This window comes from Ranitomeya imitator, chromosome 6, assembly GCF_032444005.1.
Source record: "Ranitomeya imitator isolate aRanImi1 chromosome 6, aRanImi1.pri, whole genome shotgun sequence".
Classification (NCBI taxonomy): Eukaryota; Metazoa; Chordata; class Amphibia; order Anura; family Dendrobatidae; genus Ranitomeya; species Ranitomeya imitator.
In genome coordinates this window covers 448,268,149-448,293,609 of record NC_091287.1, presented here as the reverse complement: position 1 = coordinate 448,293,609, position 25,461 = coordinate 448,268,149, and the positions used below count along the sequence as shown (strand labels likewise).

General features: G+C 45.6%; 1 protein-coding gene across 1 annotated transcript in view; it reads left to right on the top strand.

Annotated features, from left to right (window-relative positions):
- The first annotated feature begins 664 nt into the window (after window positions 1-664).
- Window positions 665-25,461, top strand: part of MYBL1 (MYB proto-oncogene like 1) — a 67,349-nt gene continuing 42,552 nt past the window's right edge. Inside the window, exons 1-5 of the mRNA XM_069731427.1 lie at window positions 665-850; window positions 11,657-11,762; window positions 11,858-11,929; window positions 12,845-12,937; window positions 15,742-15,962. Coding sequence (XP_069587528.1) covers window positions 831-850; window positions 11,657-11,762; window positions 11,858-11,929; window positions 12,845-12,937; window positions 15,742-15,962 — 512 coding nt within the window. The 5' untranslated portion in view covers window positions 665-830. The remainder of the gene's footprint in view (window positions 851-11,656; window positions 11,763-11,857; window positions 11,930-12,844; window positions 12,938-15,741; window positions 15,963-25,461) is intronic.

Below are 25,461 nucleotides of genomic sequence, written 5' to 3'. Positions count from 1 at the left end.
TGCAGGTATGTGGGAGGGGACTGGGCTCCGGTTCATATTTTCCAGTCACCCTAGAAAATGAAACCCGAAGGCAATGTCTGCTGTTAGTGGCGCGTCTCCCGCTCCTCCGTAGTACACTGGGGCTTCTCACCGTGAGACGCTCCCCAGCCCCACACCACGTGGTCACACCGCACGGTCACCGGCACTCGCAGACTCCCAGTTCTGTGACTGACAGCTGTCACAAGCCCCGCCCACTCCATTTGACAGCTAGTCCCACCCACCGGTCACGTGTTCCGTTTCCAGCCAAGTCCATTATTGCACGAGATTACTGCGCTCCCCCTCCATACACAAGTGCGCGGGCGGTGTCGGTAATGCGATGACAGCTCGTGTAAATGACAGCGCGCAGTGCTGTGTGGCGGAGCTGTCAGTCCCGGCCGAGCCGCGCACGTTGTACCGCGCACCCTTCCAGCACAGCTCCGATAAAGGCAGCGCGGGAAAAGACCTGGATTCAAGTTAACACAGCCCCGCCCTATTTCTTAGCATCTCACCCCTCCCCACGTGTGTTCATTGGCACCGCCCCTTCATACAGAACTTTCTATTGGCTGATTGTGCTTGGTTGCCTGTAGGCCACGCCCCTGTTTCAGCCGCGCTGGGGAGTCCGTGCCCGGGTCCAGCAGTGGGCTCGGGCCAGGGGGAGATCGAGACGCTGCCGTTGGCACCGTGCGCAGTTTCGACTTTCTTTGGCAGGAAGACGCGGAGGTGCAACTACAGGGTACTGGAGCCGCTGACATGTCGCCTGTGCCCCGCCTGGCACCTGTCACCCGGCTGTAATACTCCATACACCGCGCGGAATGGCTGGGCGAGATCGCAGGTAAGAAGAGCCGGGTACAGCCAGTGGCAGGACAGCGGGCGCCCTCCAGGAGATGCCCGGATAGCGCATGATGGGACAAGTAGTCCTTCTGTGGCTGCAGGAAAACCGCGGGGTTCATAGCGACGCCGGGATCAGTCCTGTGTGTACTGTGTATGCCCGGAGCTGTCACTGAGCCGTGTGCACATCTGTCCTGCACCCGGTACCGGGAGACGCTGCTCTGTGCGTGTGACTGCGGCAGAGATGGCGAGGACATGTATATATATATACCGGTATATAATGCTTGTGTAGCTATAATATCCTATATGTGTGTGTGACTGCGGCAGAGATGGCGAGGACATGTATATATATATACCGGTATATAATGCTTGTGTAGCTATAATATCCTATATGTGTGTGACTGCGGCAGAGATGGCGAGGACATGTGTATATATATATACCGGTATATAATGCCTGTGTAGCTATAATATCCTATATGTGTGTGACTGCGGCAGAGATGGCGAGGACATGTGTATATATATATACCGGTATATAATGCTTGTGTAGCTATAATATCCTATATATGTGTGTGACTGCGGCAGAGATGGCGAGGATATATATATATATATACCGGTATATAATGCGTGTGTAGCTATAATATCCTATATGTGTGTGTGACTGCGGCAGAGATGGCGAGGATATATATATATATACCGGTATATAATGCTTGTGTAGCTATAATATCCTATATGTGTGTGTGACTGCGGCAGAGATGGCGAGGATATATATATATATACCGGTATATAATGCTTGTGTAGCTATAATATCCTATATGTGTGTGTGACTGCGGCAGAGATGGCGAGGACATGTATATATATATACCGGTATATAATGCTTGTGTAGCTATAATATCCTATATGTGTGTGACTGCGGCAGAGATGGCGAGGACATGTATATATATATACCGGTATATAATGCTTGTGTAGCTATAATATCCTATATGTGTGTGTGACTGCGGCAGAGATGGCGAGGACATGTGTATATATATATACCGGTATATAATGCTTGTGTAGCTATAATATCCTATATGTGTGTGTGACTGCGGCAGAGATGGCGAGGATATATATATATATATATACCGGTATATAATGCCTGTGTAGCTATAATATCCTATATGTGCGTGTGACTGCGGCAGAGATGGCGAGGATATATATATATATATATATATATATATATATATACCGGCATATAATGCTTGTGTAGCTATAATATCCTATATGTATGTGTGACTGCGGCAGAGATGGCGAGGATATATATATGTATATATATGTGTATATATATATATATATATATATATATATATATATATGGATATATAATGCTTGTGTAGCTATAATATCCTATATGTGCGTGTGACTGCGGCAGAGATGGCGAGGATATATATATATATATATATATATATATATATATATATAATGCTTGTGTAGCTATAATATCCTATATGTGTGTGTGACTGCGGCAGAGATGGCGAGGACATGTGTGTGTATATATATATATATATATATATGGATATATAATGCCTGTGTAGCTATAATATCCTATATGTGTGTGACTGCGGCAGAGATGGCGAGGATATATATATATATATTGCCTGTGTAGCTATAATATCCTGTATGTGAGTCCTAATGTCTCTATCTCTGATGATGTGCCTATAGTATAATGTATGTATTATCTCCCACTTTGTATCTAATGTCTAATATCCATCCAGTGTAATAACTAATGGCCTATAGATAATGCATCATCTCCTCTATATGTGTAATATCTGCATCCTATCTCATGTGATGTAATAATGTCAGCCTATATATACACACACACATATATATATATATATTCAGGTTGTCTGCCACCTGTCTGTCTGTGGGATGCGGTGAGTCTTGCTATGTCTGTACATTGGGGTCGCGGTGACGCTGCTCCTCATTCTTTGCCTTTCTGTTTACCTTATAAAACCCCTTTATAAAGTTTCCTACTAATATTGATGAGGCTGTCTGCATACTCCCTTATCCAGCGCTTTACAGACCCCATGATCAGACACATATTGCGCCCCCACTCCAGCTGTGTTAATTAGCCCCAGTGCACACTGCGCCTCTGCATACAGCGGTGTTTTTGGCTCCTTACAGAGTGTAATATTATAGGGCGACCAGTCCCCTTCACCTGTGCTGCACGGATACATGTAACTGTTTTCGGATTCTTTCCTTGTATTTATTTCCATGTTTACAGTGAATATGATACAGTGTAGTTCTACTAGTGGACGTGTGTACAGCTCGTATATAATGTGTCTTCTCTGGCTGGGAACAGGTCACATTAACCCCTGCAGTGACATCCAGCGTGACGTCTTTGACTCCTCTCCATAAGCGATGCGGGCACAGTTGGGCACACTGATGATGGTGCATTATGTATTGATGAAGCCTGGCTATAAGTTGTGTCCTCACATCTGCTGAACCTCATATTTACATATTCTTTGCATGTTTTTATATTTTCTTCCTCATTTTGATGCTTTGTTGCTCGGCTCAAAGGCTGTAAAAAATATTATTAAAAACCGTAGCACTGACTCAAAGAAGTGTATTGTGCCCTTATCTGACTCTGCGTTGGCTTGTTATATTGCAGATCAAGTACAATTTTTCCGTTTCTTTCTTTCTACATTTTTTTTTAATTTCTTTTAATCAGCATTTTATTTATTTGGACCTTGACGACTTGTTAAATTTATAATGAAAAGTATCTTCAGTCCAGGTATTATGGGCCACGGTTTGTCCTCGGAGTTGGCTTGTTACTGTTCACACTACAAATGGTCGTGTGAGGCATTCTGTTAATGTTTTGAAGTTTTTATTAATTGAAGCCTCCAATTTCCATGTACTGAAAAGCAATTACAGGTATCCATTATACACAGGTGTCCATTATATTTACTGATTTTTGTAGTAAGTGGGGTGTTTACAAGTAATCACCCTTTACATAGGGGATAATAGGGGATCATTTACCAATTGCTGGGAATTCGATTGCTGGAGCCCCTGGGAATTTGATTGCTGGGGCCTCCTTCTGACTCTGAAGAGGCTCATGTTGATAGAGCAGTAATCGATCATGGGCACTTCTGGACCATTCACTCAGTGCCGAAGATCTGCGGTCTTTTTAATAATATGTGGTGCAGCAGACCGATCACTGCTCCATCCACATGGGGCTGTTTTGTCATGTGCATGGAGCGTCGTGCCATGCAATTTCTGCACTGCCTCTATCACACTGCAGATTTACAATTCCTGACAGTGTGGAATATGTGCCCTGTCAGGATTCTGCTTTCTTTACATGCTCAAGTGGTTATCATGTGACCAATCATGCCATTTTCATACTTTTACAGCTTTTCTCAATGTTCTATTTAGAGAATCAGATTAGAAGCCAGTCTGCACTTGACCACATGTATTGAAATTGCACGAGTGTTCAAGCGACAACCACTTGAGCAGGCAACAGGAGAATCTTGACAGTGTGCATGTTGCAAACTGTCACAGTTCATGACTCTACGGTGTGATCGAGGCATATTGCACACTGTCAAGATTTGACCCTTTTGCCAGTTCATATTTTACCGCACAATTATGAAGTGAAATCGTGGCCTATTGGCTACCACGGGTGGCCAGCATTACAGCCACATAGTTTGTGGTGTGTTTATATACGAGAGATTCACCGAGCAAAATGGCCTAGATTCTGCACACATTGCTCCAAATAAACAGGAGGATGAGGTGTGTGCCAAAAATTCTACTACTACCCAATTTGTTTTGAAAAGTGGTAAAAAAGGACGAAATTCCTGAAAGATGTTATTTCATTGTGGTGCACAGTATTGATGTGTATGTATACAAAGAGGCTTGTGAAATAAATACAAGCAAATCACCCTATCAGTAAAATGTACAAAATCAGGTTCCAGTCTGTAGTTTTTGGTTTTTGTATGGTTTGGGATTGAGGCGTAATAAACTTTTTGTTTTCATTCCATGGTATCACCGCATAGACTGAGTCCTGTGAGTAGTAGTGTAATCCTGATACATTGTAATCATGTAACTACAACTCAGACTTCAGATACCATAAATATCAATATTCTCCTAGATGTCATGGATTTATTAATTCAAGTGTTCTATAGTTTGTTTCTGGATTTAGTTTTCCCATTCTAATCCAGATTATCGGCACTAGAAAATTGATTTGACTTTTGAAGCCTCTTTCCGTATTAGCAGCCGTTCTGCAGAAGCCTCAGTGTAAGGTAACATTGCTACGGTGCATAATTCATGTGCGTGTCCCGGATGTTTGTACAACTCTACGTCCAGGAAAAGCCTGAACTAAGGGGAGGAAAAAGGCATCCAAGCCTGAACTAAAGGTGGAAAAAGGCATCCAAGCCTGAACTAAGAGGAGGAAAAAGGCATCCAAGTCTGATCTAAGAGGAGGAAAAAGGCATCCAAGCCTGAACTAAGAGGTGGAAAAAGGCATCCAAGCCTGAACTAAAGGTGGAAAAAGGCATCCAAGCCTGAACTAAGAGGAGGAAAAAGGCATCCAAGCCTGATCTAAGAGGAAGAAAGTCATCCAAGCCTGAACTAAGAGGAGGAAAAAGGCATCCAAGCCTGAACTAAGAGGAGGAAAAAGGCATCCAAGCCTGAACTAAGAGGAGGAAAAAGGCATCCAAGCCTGAACTAAGAGGAGGAAAAAGGCATCCAAGCCTGAACTAAGAGGAGGAAAAAGGCATCCAAGCCTGAACTAAGAGGAGGAAAAAGGCATCCAAGCCTGAACTAAGAGGAGGAAAAAGGCATCCAAGCCTGAACTAAGAGGAGGAAAAAGGCATCCAAGCCTGAACTAAGAGGAGGAAAAAGGCATCCAAGCCTGAACTAAGAGGAGGAAAAAGGCATCCAAGCCTGAACTAAGAGGAGGAAAAAGGCATCCAAGCCTGAACTAAGAGGAGGAAAAAGGCATCCAAGCCTGAACTAAGAGGAGGAAAAAGGCATCCAAGCCTGAACTAAGAGGAGGAAAAAGGCATCCAAGCCTGAACTAAGAGGAGGAAAAAGGCATCCAAGCCTGAACTAAGAGGAGGAAAAAGGCATCCAAGCCTGAACTAAGAGGAGGAAAAAGGCATCCAAGCCTGAACTAAGAGGAGGAAAAAGGCATCCAAGCCTGAACTAAGAGGAGGAAAAAGGCATCCAAGCCTGAACTAAGAGGAGGAAAAAGGCATCCAAGCCTGAACTAAGAGGAGGAAAAAGGCATCCAAGCCTGAACTAAGAGGAGGAAAAAGGCATCCAAGCCTGAACTAAGAGGAGGAAAAAGGCATCCAAGCCTGAACTAAGAGGAGGAAAAAGGCATCCAAGCCTGAACTAAGAGGAGGAAAAAGGCATCCAAGCCTGAACTAAGAGGAGGAAAAAGGCATCCAAGCCTGAACTAAGAGGAGGAAAAAGGCATCCAAGCCTGAACTAAGAGGAGGAAAAAGGCATCCAAGCCTGAACTAAGAGGAGGAAAAAGGCATCCAAGCCTGAACTAAGAGGAGGAAAAAGGCATCCAAGCCTGAACTAAGAGGAGGAAAAAGGCATCCAAGCCTGAACTAAGAGGAGGAAAAAGGCATCCAAGCCTGAACTAAGAGGAGGAAAAAGGCATCCAAGCCTGAACTAAGAGGAGGAAAAAGGCATCCAAGCCTGAACTAAGAGGAGGAAAAAGGCATCCAAGCCTGATCTAGGAGGTGGAAAAAGGCACCCAAGCCTGATCTAGGAGGTGGAAAAAAGGCATCCAAGCCTGATCTAGGAGGTGGAAAAAAGGCATCCAAGCCTGATCTAGGAGGTGGAAAAAAGGCATCCAAGCCTGATCTAGGAGGTGGAAAAAAGGCATCCAAGCCTGATCTAGGAGGTGGAAAAAAGGCATCCAAGCCTGATCTAGGAGGTTGAAAAAGGCATCCAAGCCGGATCTAGGAGGTGGAAAAAGGCATCCTAGCCTGATCTAGGAGGTCATCATGCAGTTGTATGGCTAGATATACTGTATGGGTATAATATATAATCTGTAAATATTGGATTAGCAAACTGTCACAGCTGCTGTGGAAAATCTGTAAGTCGCCACAGCTATTGTTGGCTCTTTCCCATAAGAAGCGTGAAGCTGTTTCCCCTATTCTGAAAAACCCTAACATTGAAAAAATCGAACAAGTATGGCCCTTTTATTCTTAAATAATCAACAGGAATTGAAGCTCCACAATACACAGACGTACAATAACAAATTGTGTTGTGGTACCGTGTTAGCCAGACAAATCGATATGAGTACTTTTAGGCCCAATGATGACAGAAGTATTCTAGGATAAAGTATAAAGGTATCACTCCTAGAATACTTCTGTCATCATTGTGCAGAAAAGTATTCACAACAATACACAGACAAAATTCCAATGAAAACAAGGCAGAATATGGAAAACTGAAAAGCCATCAGAAAAATGTGTTGTAGACGGTGGGATAGTGGGGTCCTCTTAGTGATTGTCTCTTGTTGAGGATTTGCTGCACATAAATATATACCGGTAATATATATCTGTATGTAGCACTCTGCTTGTATCTTTCTGCATCCGCCGCTGCCTCCTCACTGCTCATGGCAGCTCTACAACAGCGGCCGCCCAGCCCTTGGCTTCACAGCAAAGGAATGCACATCGGAAAATGTGACTCTCTTTTTTGGATAAACCCATGTAGTGACAGAGGCGCTTGTGTTGCATAATGACGGAGGTATTAACTGTTGCCTCACAAGCAATTTGTGAGCATTGACTATAAACATGTATCAATGTATTGTGATTGAGCAGTCAGTGTAGTTCTGGCAATACCAGGCATATAGGAACCGATTCATTAGTGCTTATGCGCCTGATTTTTATTGAGTCTTTGGTGTTTTGCATCTTTGTTCCAAATTCATTGCACCTTTTTTTAGGTATTTTTTTTTTTCTAGTTCGCCACTGCGGACAGAGTTAGGATTACCAGATGTTTTTGTCTGATTCATCATTTAAGACTTTTCAAAAAGTTGGAGATATTTTTGAGCAACTTTTTGTTCTAAAAGTAGCAAAAATAGTTTGTAAAAAAAAAACAACAAAAAAACAGTTTTTACTTTGCGCAAAGTTCATGAATGATGAATTTGTCGTGGAAGGTTCCTAGACACCGAATTAACGGTAAGTCTAATTCTATTTTCTCCAGTCACCTTCCACGACAGCAGTATCAAATTAGTGCTGTCATGGAAGGTTCCTAGAAACCGAATGACCGGTAAGTCTAATTCTATTTTTTCTGGTTGGTGAAAAAAGGTGACTCTGGTAATAGTTTTGTCTTTTTTTGACAAGTGTAAGGCTTCATTCAAACATTTTGTTCTGTGTTCGGATAAAACACACGCCCAGTATAGCCAGTGTGGATTTCACGTCTGTGTTTTTTTTTTTTTTTTTTTTGCCAGTATTCACAGAAAAAGGTAACTTGTCTGACTGCCTTCAGTTTTTGCTGTAAATTTTTTTTTTTTCTGCATAGAAGAACAGATGCCATGCTGATGGTTAGAAAGATACATGGACCAAAATGGATAAAAACATTCATTTTTATTTTTTTATGCAAAACAAGAAAGATAAAGCTAAACATGAGTGAGGCCCAACAATGAGGTGTAATCTGCATACTTGTTTGGTCAATTGCCACCATTGTAGGCTTGGTCTAAGCAAGTCACATGTGTCAACAGCTATGTGGGACTGTACAATAAAAAAGTCAAATTGTTTTAAAGAGGTTTTCTCATCAGGAGTGCTCCGCTCCCTGCCTCCCTGCTTCCTTCTTGCCAGGGCAGTGCACTAAGGATTAAAAGCACAGATCAGCGGCATCATTGGGCCGCTGGTCTGAACCTTGCATTCTTTCAGACACTGCAACCAGCGGCTACTTTGCTTCTGCAGCATAAAGTGGCATGTAAGAGTTTGTGCACCCCTGGTCAAAATACTGTTATTGTGAACAGTTCAGCAATTTGAAGATGAAATGATTTCTAAAATGCATAAAATTAAAGATGACACTCTGTATTTGTACAATATATATATATATATATATATATATATATATATATATATATATATATATATTGTAATTTTATACATTTTAAAAATTACAAAAAGGAAAATGGGCCGATGCAAAAGTTTGGACACACTAGGAGATTTATCCAGCTGCACGTCTATCCAACTGCACGTCTCAACCCATCTCAGCTGTGGCCATCCAGCTACACGTCTCAGCCCATCTCAGCTGTGGCCATCCAGCTGCACGTCTCAGCCCATCTCGGCTGTGGCCATCCAGCTGCACGTCTCAGCCCATCTCGGCTGTGGCCATCCAGCTGCACGTCTCAGCCCATCTCGGCTGTGGCCATCCAGCTGCACGTCTCAGCCCATCTCGGCTGTGGCCATCCAGCTGCACGTCTCAGCCCATCTCGGCTGTGGCCATCCAGCTGCACGTCTCAGCCCATCTCGGCTGTGGCCATCCAGCTGCACGTCTCAGCCCATCTCGGCTGTGGCCATCCAGCTGCACGTCTCAGCCCATCTCGGCTGTGGCCATCCAGCTGCACGTCTCAGCCCATCTCGGCTGTGGCCATCCAGCTGCACGTCTCAGCCCATCTCGGCTGTGGCCATCCAGCTGCACGTCTCAGCCCATCTCGGCTGTGGCCATCCAGCTGCACGTCTCAGCCCATCTCGGCTGTGGCCATCCAGCTGCACGTCTCAGCACATCTCAGCTGCGGCCATACAGCTGCACATCCTGGCTGCATCCATCCAGCTGTACATCTCAGCTGTGGTGATCCAGCTGCACATCTCCGCGCAACTCAGTTGTGGCCATCCAGCTGCACGTCTCAGCTGTGGCCATCCAGCTGCACGTCTGAGAGCATCTGTACTTTGGCCATCCAGTTGCACGTCTCAGTACATCTCAGCTGTGGCCATCTCGCTGCATGTCTTGGCACATCTCAGCTGTGGCCATCCAGCTGCACGTCTGAGAGCATCTGTGCTTTGGCCATCCAGTTGCACGTCTCCGTACATCTCAGCTGTGGCCATCTGGCTGCATGTCTTGGCACATCTCAACTGTGGCCATCCAGTTGCATGTCTCCATCCAGATGCACGTCTCAGCACATCTCTGCTGTGGCCATCTAGCTGCACGTCTCGGCACATCTCAGCTGTGGCCATCTAGCTGCACGTCTCGGCACATCTCAGCTGTGGCCATCCAGCTGCACAACTCAGCACATCTTAGCTTCAGCCATCCAGCTGTACATCTCAGCTGTGGTGATCCAGCTGCACATCTCCGCGCAACTCAGTTGTGGCCATCCAGCTGCACGTCTCAGCTGTGGCCATCCAGCTGCACGTCTGAGAGCATCTGTGCTTTGGCCATCCAGTTGCACGTCTCAGTACATCTCAGCTGTGGCCATCTCGCTGCATGTCTTGGCACATCTCAGCTGTGGCCATCCAGCTGCACGTCTGAGAGCATCTGTGCTTTGGCCATCCAGTTGCACGTCTCCGTACATCTCAGCTGTGGCCATCTGGCTGCATGTCTTGGCACATCTCAACTGTGGCCATCCAGTTGCATGTCTCCATCCAGATGCACGTCTCAGCACATCTCTGCTGTGGCCATCTAGCTGCACGTCTCGGCACATCTCAGCTGTGGCCATCTAGCTGCACGTCTCGGCACATCTCAGCTGTGGCCATCCAGCTGCACAACTCAGCACATCTTAGCTTCAGCCATCCAGCTGTACATCTCAGCTGTGGCCATCCAGCTGCACATATCCATCCAGCTGCACGTCTCGGCACGTCTCAGCTGTGGCCATCCAGCCGCACGTCTCAGCTGTGGCCATCCAGCCGCACGTCTCAGCTGTGGCCATCCAGCTGCACGTCTTGGCTGTGGCCATCCAGCTGCACGTCTCGGCCGTGGCCATCCAGTTGCACCTTTCCATCCAGCTGCACATCTCAGCACATCTCTGCTGTGGCCATCCAGTTGCATGTCTCAGCACATCTCAGCTGTGGCCATCCAGCTGCACAACTCAGCACATCTTAGCTGTGGCCATCCAGCTGCACGTCTCCATCCAGCTGTACATCTCAGTACATCTCTGCTGTGGCCATCCATTTGCATGTCTCAGCACATCTCTGCTGTAGCCATCCAGTTGCATGACTCTGCACATCTCAGCTGTGGCCATCCACCTGCACTTCTCCGCTTTGGCAATCCAGATGCACGTCTTTGCACATCTCAACTGCTTTCATCCAGCTGCATATCTCGGCTGTGGCCATCCAGCTGCGCGTCTCGGCTGTGGCCATCCAGCTGCATGTGATTGATTTGTAAAAGTTTTGAGTCCCTTGTTACTGTAAAAATTCAGATAATGTTCCTGACAGCAGCAACAAGTCTTTATAAATCCGACCATGTGTTCTTCACATTGTATCATACTGTCTGCATAGTGTTTGCTTCAGTAATGTGATAAGCCCTATATTTGTATAGTGTTCATTAAATGGGCTCTATGATATAGCAGCTTTAAATGAACTCAGGAGGGAACATAAAAGAAAAGGGTCATCATAGCAATATTGAGATTATATATTTACATAATTTCATTTATGCACCCAAATTTTGTGTCCGTTCGTCCCCCATCTTGGATTAAAGGACATCAATGTGGCCACAGGGTCTGTTCTCCGTTCTCTTTTATTAGTGTCGTAGAGAACAGTCCTGTGTATGGGGAGGATGCTAACTTGAGCTGAGCCCTAACTCCCATTGGACCCCATTCATGTGCCTTAACTGCCTGTATGGCTTGTTTGACTCCATCTCTCCTCGTCTCTATCCCCAGTGAGGACGAAGATGATGATCTTCAATACATTGACCATGATTATGAGATTCCAGTGCAGAAATCTGGGAAGAAAGTCTGGAATAGAGTTAAATGGTCCAAAGAAGAGGTAGTGTTTACAGGCTCCATGTGTCTGACCATTCCTTCTCTTTATGTCTTCAGTTTTCATCGAAGATGTTTGTTTTTTTTTGTTTTGTTTTTTAGGATGCAAAATTGAAGAAACTAGTTGAACATCAAGGGACAGATGACTGGGCTTTAGTTGCTTGTCACTTCATGGTAAGCTGGCACAATACACATGGGCTGACATTTTAGCTTGCTTTCTACATGGACCTTAGTGATCTAAAGGCATCCTGACTCATCCAATTAGTAAATTAGTATCGATGAAAAACTGGAATTATCTTTTTTATGGTAAGTGTGTTAGAACTCTACATAACATTAAAGAGGTATTCCCATCTCCATGATCCTATCCCAATATGGAATAGGTTTAATATTAATATTAGCAAAATCCTCCCATTAGAAATGTAGTACAATTCTTCTGATTCGCTATGTTCTTTGACCATTGTGCAGGGCATTGCAATAGCTTAGATATCCATTGTTATAGCCACTCACATAGTAACAGTTAGTGGTCATAATCATGGAAATCTAACTATCACTATGTGAGTGACTGTAACCATGGATATGTAAGCTATTGCAATGCCCTGCACATGGGGCAAAGGACATAGCGAATCAGGAGAACTATACTTCATTTCTAATTGGAGGTATATGCTAATATTACTATTATTATTATTATTATTATTATTATTATTATTATTATCATTACTATTATTATTACACCTACCATATATTGGGATAGGCTCTTGGAGATGGGAATAACACTTTAGCTTGTGCCATATGTAGTGCTTAATAGTTGAGACCTAGGCCCGGTGAGCTCAGCTTTTCTGCTTGTCATTGTACATTTACATGGATTAGTTGCCAAATCTAACTGGCATGGAAGCTAAGCTAAGCCTGAGCTCACACCACACTTAAACTGGAAGAACAGGTTTGTGGTAAGAATGTAGTAACTTGATGTATTTGTGATCCAGGCCATGTGTTGCGTTCCTAAATAATATTTCCAATTGAAATGTGTAGGTACATGTGTGTCACGCTGTTGCTTTGGGCAGATCTCCATCACAGTGGCTTGTCTTCTTTTAGAACCGGTCAGAAATTCAGTGTCAACATCGGTGGCAGAAGGTTTTGAATCCTGAACTTGTAAAGGGACCTTGGACCAAAGAGGAAGATCAAAGGGTAATTTGTGTCTAGAACGTCTTGTAAGACTTGGCTCAGCATTTTAGTTACATATTAGTAAACGGTGGTACCGCAGTCCTTCTGCCGATGTTCTGGTACCGAGCACAGCAGCTACATCGTGAAATCGTGCGATCTGCAGTCATATTGGAGAGTGTACTTAGCCTCCAGTGGCTGTCTCCAGAATGCTGCTTTCACATGACACAACTTGGGAAGAGAGTGGCACGAAAGGGTTGGGGGGGATGATTTAGAAGCGCAGAATCAGGTTATAGAAGAGTCGGCTGGACTAACTGGGTGCACTGACTTCTGGACAACAGAAAAAACATTCCGTGGTTGAATTAAGAGTGCAGACAATGGTGAAAACTCTATTAAATTGAATAGTGAAATTTGTAAAAAAAAAATTTAAATTTACAAATTTGCTACCATTTGAGAAAATATTTTTTTATTCTCCAGTATAAACTTTTTTCTAACCTAATATAAAACGTTAACATGTGCCTTATAGTAGCCATCCAAATTAGCTAAAAGGGGGCTAACTAGCATACTGGTACTTTTCTTTTTCCCATAAAGTATTACCTGGCCTATAAGGCTATGTGCACACGTATTCTTGTCCACTGCGGATTTTTCCGCAGCAGATGTAATAAATCTGCAGGGCAAAAACGCTGCGTTTTTGCTGCAGATTTATCGCAGATTTACTGCGTTTTTTTTGCGGTTTTCATTCTGTTTTTACAACTGCGATCTTCCATAGGGGCAGCTGTAAAACCGCTGTGGAATCCGCAGAAAGTGACATGCTGCGGAATGTTAACCGCTGCGTTTCCGTGCGTTTTTTTCCGCAGCATGTGCACAGTGTTTTTGGTTTCCCATAGGTTTACATATAGGTTTACATTGAACTGTAAGCTCATGGGAAACTGCTGCGGATCCGCAGCGTTTTCCGCATCGTGTGCACATACCCTAAGACTCCTCTGCAGGCATTCTCCACAAGGGTCTAACATTATCCCTCATTTAAACGTCCGTTTTTCACGTACAGTCATGGCCGAAAGTGTTGGCACCCGTGAAATTGTTCCAATTTTTCACCCAGAAAATTATTGCAATTACAGATTTTGTTATACACGATAATTTCCTCCCAAATGGACCAGAATAATTTACTGGCACCCTCAACTTAAAGGGACACTGTCACCTGAATTTGGAGGGAACAATCTTCAGCCATGGAGGCGGGGTTTTTGATTCACCCTTTCCTTACCCGCTGGCTGCACGCTGGCTGCAATATTGGATTGAAGTTCATTCTCTGTCCTCCATAGTATATGCCTGCACAAGGCAATCTTGCCTTGCGCAGGTGTGTACTATGGAGGACTGAGAATGAACTTCAATCCAATATTGCAGCCAGCATGCAGCCAGCGGGTAAGGAAAGGGTGAATCAAAAACCCCGTCTCCATGGCTGAAGATTGTTCCCTCCAAATTCAGGTGACAGTGTCCCTTTAATATTTAGATGCACACCTCTTAAATTAAATAACTACAATCAATTGCTTCCTACAGCCATCAACAAGCTTCTTGCACGTCTCAACTGGAATTTTTGACCACTCTTCTTTTCCAGGTCTCTCATATTTGAAGGGTGCCTTCTCCCAACAGCAATTTTAGGATTTCTCCACAGGTGTTCAATGGGATTTAGATCCGGACTCATTGCAGGCTACTTCTGAACTGTCCAGTCCTTTGTTACTATCCATTTCTGGGTGCCTCTTGAAGTATTTTTGGGGTTATTGTCCTGCTGGAAGACCAATGACCTAGGTAATCTTCATTTTTCATGATGCCTTGTACACAGTCCAAGCATCCAGTGTCACAGGCTGCAAAGTAACCCCAAAACATCTTTGAACCTCCACCATATTTTACTGTAGGTACTGTGTTCTTTTCTTTGTAGGTCTCATTCTGTTTTTAGTAAACAGAATGATGTGCTTTACCAAAGAGCTCTATCTTGGTCTGATCTGTCCACAAGATGTTTTCATGAGCATCATATGCTTCAAAGAAAAGTTGTTCACCCATATTTTTGGAAAGGTGCCAACAATTTTGTTTGGCCCATTTTTGGGGTTTACTGTGAAATTATGTCCATTTTGCCTTTTTATATTGAACAATAGAAAAATGTGTAATTGCAATAATTTTCTGGGATAAATATTTTATTTTCTGGAACAATTTAAATGGTGCCAAAACTACTGGCCTTGACAGTACATATGTGTTCTGTTAGTGTTTTCACAGACAGAAGACGCATCAATTATAGAACATAAAATGCAGATGCCTGAATGAAGCTGTAGGCAGGAGTCACATTAGCGTATCGCATCGGATGCGACATGCTAATGACCCTTGGCTCCAGCTCTGCTGGGAACATAAGCCAGATGGGCACTGTGCTCCAATTTTCTTGCATAAAGGAATGGCGCCACAGGTGCTGAGGAGATGGAGAAAGTAATTTCTCCATCTCCTCCATAGCCGACATCGGCATAATCACACTGCACTCAGATGACATCCGAGTGCAGTCCGATGTTTCACATACACCTATGGACTTGAATTCTCAGATGCAATTGCACTATGCAACAAATGTATTCTCAGGCTGTATTAGTCTAAGGCTTCTGTGACTCCAGCCTTAGACTAATGCTAGCCATGTAAGAGTATATCTAAAAACACATATTTAACCATTTAAAAAAAAAAAATGTGTAATAGCTTATAAGATCTGCGTTGTATGGCTGAAATACTTTATGTAGCTTTTTTAGGACAAGAAGAGTTTTTGTATTACTTGTAACCGCATCTCTTCTCCTGCCTGGTATCAGGTGATTGAATTGGTTCATAAATATGGTCCCAAAAGGTGGTCTCTTATTGCAAAGCATCTGAAGGGGAGAATTGGCAAACAATGCAGGGAGCGATGGCACAATCACTTAAACCCGGAAGTAAAGAAGTCTTCTTGGACACTAGAAGAGGACCGCCTAATCTACAAGGCTCATAAACGGCTTGGAAACCGATGGGCAGAAATTGCAAAACTGCTTCCAGGAAGGTAAGAATCTGTTCTTACTTGTGAATAGGTTGCATTTTTATATAAAATAAGACAGAGATCTGTTGTAGATGGATATTCCCATTGCTTGGTTTCCAGCTCCAAACTGTGATGTAGCACCCAGCAACCAAGAAAACTAGTTAGAAAAATGCTCTGAGCCTGGAATCACATGTACTGACCCCAATCCATGGAACATTTTGTCCGCCAGTCCTCGCCAACTTCACCAAATTTCTGAAAAGTGGCTACAACTTAGTCGGAATGGGGCATGGCCAAGCACATCAAAAGTGTTGTAAAATCCAATAGACATGTACTCCAGCCTATGAGTGGAGTACACTTCTTAAGGTGGTGCACATTATACTCCTTTGTACCATTCATGAAGGTTAGCAGTACAAAGGACAAATAAAGAGGAAAATTGTTTGTTTGTTTTTAATACTTTTTTATTTTTTTTGTGATTGTTTTTCATTGTGGTGGTTGCTTAAAAAAACTACACTTGTAATTACCTCCCCCCCCAAAAAAAAGTTTTTATGTTAACATTTTAGTTCTAGCTTTTGTTCTGAATGTTAGCTATTCTTACAATTGATGAGTTTTAATATACAGTACTTTTCTGTAAATATGAATGTCCAATAATCCAGAATATCTCATATTCTGCAGGATTGAAAGAATTTAATAAATAATTACCGTATTATACAGTCTCTTCCTAAATTCAAAACAAATGGTTTTCTTTGTCATGTGCTATTTAGTAAATAGATGGATCCATAAAGGGGTTGTCTACCTTTTTGCAAGCAATTTGTTTTCTGCTTTTCAATTGGACGAGGCTGATGGACAGGTCTGGTCACAGGCTCCTCCACCAGCAGCCATTGTATGGACGGGAGATCTGTGCAGCCTGTGCCTGGGAGGAGAACCTGTCATTGTCAGACCTATATAATAGTAAGTGCCACAAAATCATATCCTCAGCACATCTGATAAAGTAAAAGATAATGTGGCCGACCTCGTCATCTCATTCTGCAGTCAGCAATAGACCGTGTCTTACAGCGGCTAAAGGAGGCAAACGATGCAAAAAATGTTATGTAACCCAGCTGGAAAAATGACTTTTAGCCCCAACTGCATACATTTAAGTAAGAAAAAAATTGCCCACAAAGGTGGACAGCCCCTTTAAGCAAGTAGCATTTCCTCTTCTCTTGTATCCCTCCCTTGATTATCCTCTTTGGAAATTTAGGATTAAATAGTTTAAATAAGTTTAAATAAATTTAAGGGTTTGTCCATAATTATTCTGATACACTCTTTAGATTATCCAAAGATCAATTTGTAAAATTAGATAGTCAACCAAGAGCTCTGGCAATCTTACAAATCTATGGAAAGAACTCCAATACATGTATGTGTGTGTGTATAGTATATACCGTATATAATTATATTATTGCCTACAAGCATATGGAGTCACAAAGTCCACAATAGTCTAAGCGAAAAGTATTTTATTACTGAACATGTAAAAACTATTAAAAAGATTTAATAATTAGATAATTAAGGTCCACAGTGAAGAGTGAATTAAAGCAAAGCTGATGAGCAAAAAGAACATTGTCAACAAGTCATATTGTGTAGACAATATCAAGTGTAAATAATGGCCTAGTTCAGGGACAATAATGCAGGTAAAATATATTTTTCTTTATCGCTTCATTGGGGGACACAGATAACCGTGGGGTGTATGCTGCTAGGAGGCTGACACTATGCAAAAAAGGAAAAGAACAATAGCCCCTCCCCGGCAGTATACACCCACCGACAGGCACTGAGCACCTCAGTTTGTGCTTAGTGTCTGCAGGAGGCGGACCTGGATCTCCCAGATCGGCAGCTAATAATTTTTTGCTTTCGCAGGTTTGTTGTTTTACTAATTATTTTTGTTTTTCAAATTCAACTTCTAGGGAATCAGGGTGTTAATTCACTCTAGTTTGTATAAAAATGTGTATATATACAGTGGCGCTCAGTGACCAGCTATGGAATAATGCTGCGGATAAGGACAACAACCACTACGATGTCATAATAAACCTATGAGTAAAATATAAATAAATCCGCGCAGAAAACCATATAGAAAACCCAAAAGCTTTTACTGGACGATATACAAATACCTTCCACATATAAATATTGCACCTCCCCTATTTACATACAATGAGTGTAAACACAATACACTATAGCTCTACGCGATGGAACCTCAACAAGAAACAAACTTATGCACTGTTGTAGAGACTACGTATATGCTGATGTTCAAATGGCCATATTATATATAGTCAATAGTCTTGGTAGGCCAGACTGCGGATGCCCAGTCAGAATGAAAAAAACAGGAGACTATGAGTCTATATTATTCAGAAGTGAGAGATCTCTCATGCACCGTGGAACACAGCGAGCGAGCAGAACAACGGAGAAAAAAAGAAGAAAAAAATCCTGTGGAAACGAAATGTATCACTGTGACACCACCCCGGCCGGTGGCGGGTGTTGCAAAGGATAGAAGCAGCAGCGTGGGACAGACGGGTTAACTGGGTCGGAAACCCGCTGTACGAGCCTACTGTCACCTTAGATGGAGCTCATATACTGCCGCTGGCTTTTCTTCGGTATACCTCCACTGAAGACAATAATCGATCCTGGGCTGGTGGTGTGGTCGCTTCCAGGCATTCACTGCTTCCTCGCGTCTGCGATCTTCGGAGCAGGACCTGCCGTGACGTAACCAGTCACATGGAAAGAGGAGTAACTTGGAGACTGAACGTTCAGTAGGTACGGGTCGCCTCATAGACCAAAGTCCTACGCGTTTAGTTTCAGGGATGAAGGAAAGCGTTCTTTCCGAAACGCGTAGGACTTTGGTCTATGAGGCGACCCGTACCTACTGAACGTTCAGTCTCCAAGTTACTCCTCTTTCCATGTGACTGGTTACGTCACGGCAGGTCCTGCCCCGAAGATCGCAGACGCGAGGAAGCAGTGAACGCCTGGAAGCCGCGACCACACCACCAGCCCAGGATCGATTATTGTCTTCAGTGGAGGTATACCGAAGAAAAGCCAGCGGCAGGATATGAGCTCCATCTAAGGTGACAGTAGGCTCGTACAACGGGTTTCCGACACGGTTAACCCGTCTGTCCCACGCTGCTGCTTCTATCCTTTGCAACACCCGCCACCGGCCGGGGCGGTGTCACAGTAATACATTTAGTTTCCACAGGATTTTTTTCTTCTTTTTTTCTCCGTTTTTCTGCTCGCTTGCTGTGTTCCACGGTGCATGAGAGATCTCTCACTTCTGAATAATATAGACTCATAGTCTCCTGTTTTTTTCATTCTGACTGGGCATCCGCAGTCTGGCCTACCAAGACTATTGACTATATATAATATGGCCATTTGAACATCAGCATATACGTAGTCTCTACAACAGTGCATAAGTTTGTTTCTTGCTGAGGTTCCATCACGTAGAGCTATAGTGTATTGTGTTTACACTCATTGTATGCAAATAGGGGAGGTGCAATATTTATATGTGGAAGGTATTTGTATATCGTCCAGTAAAAGCTTTTGGGTTTTCTATATGGTTTTCTGCGCGGATTTATTTATTTATATTTTACTCATATGTTAATTCACTCTGCCTTCCCATTATTAGCGGCTGAGCGAGCAGTGTGGTGTCACCCACATCGCAACACTCAGGCCTGCTGGCAGGACATTTCTCCCCTGTGCCTTCATTGGTGCCTCAGGGTGAGTTTGGTTGCCGGTCCTTGTCGAATTTCCTCCTCACCCCTCTTCTCGGAGAGGGCTGAGAGGGAGACGGTAGTCACCAGCGGTGACCCTCCCCCCTTTTTTTCCCTAAGGGGGTTGATGCCGTCTCCTGGAAGAGGGTTCTTCTCTCCAGCGTCCCTGCCTTCCCTTGGGCCCCTGGACGACCCTCATACAGCTTTGAAGATCAAGGTAATGAAGATATATCGGGGAGAAGGGGATTGTTGTTTCACACTGGCTCCCTTCCCTCCCCTGGACCTGTCAGCGCTGCCCTGCCGTCTATTCCATGCGTTGTCCATTCAGCGCCGCGGCTTCCCTTTTTTACTTTCACTTTACCTCAGTTCGGGCCGGTCGGCCGCACCTCCTTATCGCCCGCGCTTTCTTGGCGCCCAGTGATATTTTAATACAGCTTGCACGCCCCCTTCTGCCTCTGGACCTATCAGGGGTTTCTCTCTTCCCGGTCATTTGCTGTGCGCTTAACCACTCCCCCTTCCCCCCCTTCCCCATGAGGCCTCTATTCCTCCTCCATCTTGGATTCTGCTTCCTATCCGGACGCTACTCCACTCTGGGGGCACAGATAGCGGCTCAGCTGCAGCTCTTTCCTTTCTGTACGGTAGGCTTTCATCCGTACCCTAGCAACCCTCCCCTGCAGTATATCATACTCCGGAGGCAGCGCTGCAGTAGTTTAGACTTACACAGGCAGAGCTTGCCAACCCTTTTATTCTTACTATAAGCTCACAGCCTACATATGTCCAACTCTATTGGGGCTTCTGTTTCCAAACCCACCATCATTCATTACGCTTGCTCACGCTGCAAGAAAAAGTGGTCAGCAGGTCTGTCGTCACCCTTCTGCCAATCCTGCAGTCCGCCTACCATGTCTTCTCCGCAGTAAACTTCCGAATCTCGGGATGAGTGCACTCCTCCTCCCCCAGAGTGGGCAGTTTGTATGTCTCAGTCAGTCTCTGACTTGACTAAAGTATCCAAATCTCTGGTCCAGGCGCTTGAACGACTCCCGCATCTAGCTACAGCCACCAGTGCTCCGACCGTCTCTCATGGTGAGTCGCACGCACCTGTTATCGACCCTCAGAAGAACGCTCCGGCCGACTGTTCTATTAAGAGGTCCTTGTCCGGCTCCTCTTTCAGCTCTCCGGGCCCTCAGCATTACCCAAGCTGCTCACCTCTTCCCAATTCCCCTCTTCGGAGGAGGACCTTGGGTCGGACATAGATTCCCAGTCCGGATCTGACTCAGACCAGACGTCTGGCATACAGGCTATTGTGGATAGTCTCATCTTGGCTATCTCCCAAACTCTTAAGGTACCGTCACATTAAGCGACGCTGCAGCGATCTAGACAACGATGTCGATCGCTGCAGCGTCGCTGGAGAGCTGTCACACAGACAGCTCTCCAGCGACCAACGATGCCGAAGTCCCCGGGTAACCAGGGTAAATATCGGGTTACTAAGCGCAGGGCCGCGCTTAGTAACCCGATGTTTACCCTGGTTACCATTGTAAAAGTGAAAAAAAAAAACACTACATACTTACATTCCGGTGTCTGGTCACGTCCCTCGCCTTCAGCTTCCCGCACTGACTGAGCGCCGGCCGTAAAGCACAGCGGTGACGTCACCGCTGTGCTTTGCTTTACAGCCGGCCGGCGCTCAGTCAGTGCGGGAAGCTGAAGGCGAGGGACGTGACCAGACACCGGAATGTAAGTATGTAGTGTTTTTTTTTTTTTTTTTTTTACATATACAGTGGTAACCAGGGTAAACATCGGGTTACTAAGTGCGGCCCTGCGCTTAGTAACCCGATGTTTACCCTGGTTACCAGTGAAGACATCGCTGAATCGGCGTCATACACGCTGATTCAGCGATGTCAGCGGGAGATCCAGCGACGAAATAAAGTCCTGGACTTTCCCCAGCGACCAACGATCTCCCAGCATGGGCCTGATCGTTGGTCGCTGTCACACATAACGATTTCGTTAACGATATCGTTGCTACGTCACAAAAAGCAACAATATCGTTAACGATATCGTTATGTGTGACGGTACCTTTAAGCTTAAACAGGACGAGGTTCCCTCACAGGATCCTTCTGTCTCCTTCAAACGGGTCAAGCGTCCTTCTCGCTCCTTTCCCAATCACGAGGAATTTGAGTCTACCGTGTCTAAGCACTGTGAACATCCTGAGAAGTGCTTCCCAGGCAGAAAACACCTGACTTCCAGGGTGGGAGGCAGACTTCTTTCCTTCCGGGATGCCTGGCTGTCTGTAGTCAGCGATGCCTGGGTCAGAGAGGTAGTTATCTCTCTCGTCCACCAAGGCAACCGTCTCAACTGCACGGGTCTTTTCAGGCCATCTCTTCCCTGGTCACAGCTGACGTAGTCGCTCCTGTCCCTTCAAACGACCGTTTTTCGGGGTTCTACTCGAACCTTTTTGTAGTCCCCAAGAAGGACAGTTCCCTTCGTCCAATTCTGGATCTCAAGTTTTTGAACCGCCATGTTCGACTCCGCCACTTCAGGATGGAGTCCTTGCGGTCTGTGATTGCCGCCATGGAGCCCGGGGAGCTCCTGTTTTCGGTGGATATTCAGGATGCGTACCTTCATGTCCCTATCTGCGTACGGCACCAGAGGTACCTTCGGTTTGCTATCCAGGAAGAGCACTACCAATTCACGGCCCTCCTGTTCGGCCTGGCGTCGGCCCCCAGGGTCTTCACCAAGATCATGGCGGCGGTCATGGCCATCCTTCGTTCCAGGAAGATACTCATCATCCCCCACCTGGATGATCTTTTGATCAGGGGTTCTTCTCATCGAGACTGTGCGTGAAGCCTCTAGATCTCTCTGGACACTCTGACTCACCTCGGGTGGATCATCAACCGGGACAAGTCGTCTCTGATGCCCTGCCAGCGTCTGTCCTTCCTGTGCATGGAATTCGACACGAACTTGGCTCGGGTCTTCCTCCCACTGGACAAGTTCTCCAGTCTCCGCAAGGCAGTCCGATCTCTCAAACACCCAGCTCCTCGCTTCGGTTCTGCATGGCAATCCTGGGAAAGATGGTTGCCTCCATGGAGGCCGTTCCCTTTGCCCAATTCCACACACGTCCCCTCCAACCGTTTCTTCTCTCCACTGGAACAGATCCACGACCTCACTGGACCGCCCCGTTCGTCTGCCTCAGCAGGTTCGGCAGTCACTGACCTGGTGGACCCTATCTTCATCGCTCCTCAGAGGAAAGTCTTTCCTTCCGCTTCAGTGGAAGGTCATCGCCACAGATGCCAGCCTGCTCGGTTGGGGAGCTGTCTTCTGACATCTCACAGCGCAGGGTCACTGGACCCACCAGGAGGCTCTTCTTCCGATCAACTTTCTGAAGACCAGAGCAATCTTCCTTGCCCTACTCCACTGGCAATCACTCCTGGCCGGTCGTCCGATCCGCATCCAGTTGGACAACGCCACGGCCGTGGCATACTTAAACCAACAGGGCAGGACGCGCAGCAGTCAGGTAATGGCAGAGGCAGCAAGGATACTTCATTGGGCGGAATGTCACGTTCTGGTAATTTCAGCTGTCCACATTCCGGGCGTCGAAAATTGGGCCTGGCGGCGGGCGAGTGGTCTCTCCATCCCTCCGTATTCAACCAGATTTGTCTTCGTTGGGGCACCCCAGATGTCGACCTCATGGCGTCTCGGATGAACCACAAGGTTCCTCAGTTTGTCGCCAGATCCCGGGACCCTCTGGCCATCAGCCACGACGCCCTGGTAATCCCATGGTCGCAGTTTCAGTTTCCTTACCTGTTTCCCCCACTTCCCTTGATCCCAAGGGTAGTAAAAAAGATAAAATTAGAGAGGATTCCGGTCATACTCATAGCTCCAGACTGGCCAAGGCGCCCCTGGTACTAGGAGCTGGTCAACATGCTCGCGGATACCCCTTGGAGACTCCCAGACCGCTCAGATCTTCTCTCACAGGGCCCACTCTTCCATCAGAGTTCTCAGTCCCTGCATTTAACGGCATGGCTGTTGAGGCTGCGGTTCTGAGGGAGTCTGGTTTTTCTCATCAGGTCATACAGACCATGATCAGAGCCAGGAAGCCAGCTTCTTCTCGCATTTACCACAGGTACTGGAAGTCTTCTTCCGGTGGTGCGAGACACATGACGTCTCTCTGATGACTTTTTCCCTTCTGGACTTTCTAGGCTTCCTGCAGTCGGGTCTCGACTCGAGTTTGTCCCTCAGTACCCTAAAGGGTCAAGTTTCCGCCTTGTCCATTCTTTTCCAAAGGGACTTGGCTTCTGTCTCTCAAGTGAAGACTTTTCTGCAAGGAGTTGCTCATCTTGCTCCTCCTTTTTCGGCCTCCGCTGGAACCTTGGGACCTCAATTTGGTTCTCAGTGCCCTTCAGACCGTTCCTTTTGAACCGCTTCAGGACGTCTTTTTCCTTTCTTTCCTGGAAGGTGGCCATCCTCATTGCCATCACTTCAATTAGAAGAGTTTCCGAGTTGGCAGCATTATCCTGCCGCTCCCCCTTCCTGATTCTTCACTGGGACAAGGTCGTTCTAAGACCTGTCCCCGAATTTCTTCTCAAGGTGGTTTCCACTTTCCACATCAATGAGGATATCATTCTTCCTTCTTTTTGCCCTTCTCCTGTTCACCCCTTGGAGAAGTCTCTTCACAAGCTTGACGTTGTCAGGGCCGTTCGGATCCATCTTTCCAGAACCTCCCATTTTTGCAAATCCGACTCTGTCATTGCTGAGGGTCGCCGAAAAGGCCTTCAAGCGTCCAAATCCACTATTTTTTGCTGGATTCGTTTTGTTATAACGGAATCCTACCGTGCTCGAGAGACACAGCCCCCTCCTGGGGTACGGGCCCACTCCACCAGAGCTGTCGGTGCTTCCTGGGCTGTTCGTCACCAGGCCTCCGCTTTGCAGGTTTGCAAGGCTGCCTCCTGGTCGTCTTTACATACGTTCACGAGGTTCTACAGGGTTCATACCCAGACCTCATCAGATGCAGGTTTTGGTAGGAAGGTACTGCAGGGGGCGGTCACACACCGCCGACCTGAGCCCTTTTTCTCGCTTCCTTTCTACCCACCCTTTTCCGGGACTGCTTTTGGACGTCCCATGGTTATCTGTGTCCCCCAATGAAGCGATAAAGAGGGATTTTTGGTACTCACCGTAAAATCTCTTTCTTGGAGCCTTCATTGAGGACACAGCACCCTCCTTGTTATTTGTTCTTGGTACCGTGTTTGGGCCTACAAGTCCTGATTGAGTTGGTACTCATGTGTTCTCAGTTATGGTTGTTTCTCCTACTGCTTTTTTCACCAACTGAGGTGCTCAGTGCCTGTCGGTGGGTGTATACTGCCGGGGAGGGGCTATTGTTCTTTTCCTTTTTTGCATAGTGTCAGCCTCCTAGCAGCAGCAGCATACACCCATGGTTAACTGTGTCCCCCAATGAAGGCTCCAAGAAAGATTTTACGGTGAGTACCAAAAATCCCCCTATCCTGTTTGTAACAAAATACCATTATCTCAAAAAGCAGTGCTTACCATAGTTCAAAGTCCCCCTGTGCATTCCCGCAAACCTCAGGGGGCTCCTCAGTGGGCTCCCTGAACTAGGCCATTAGGTACACTTGTTGTTATCTATATAGTACAGGGTGGGCCATTTATATGGATACACCTAAATAAAATGGGAATGGTTGGTGATATCAACTTCCTGTTTGTGGCACATTAGTATATGGGAGGGGGGAACTTTAAGTCTGCCATTTTGGATCCAACTTTATTTTTTACAATGGGAAGAGGGTCATGTGACACAT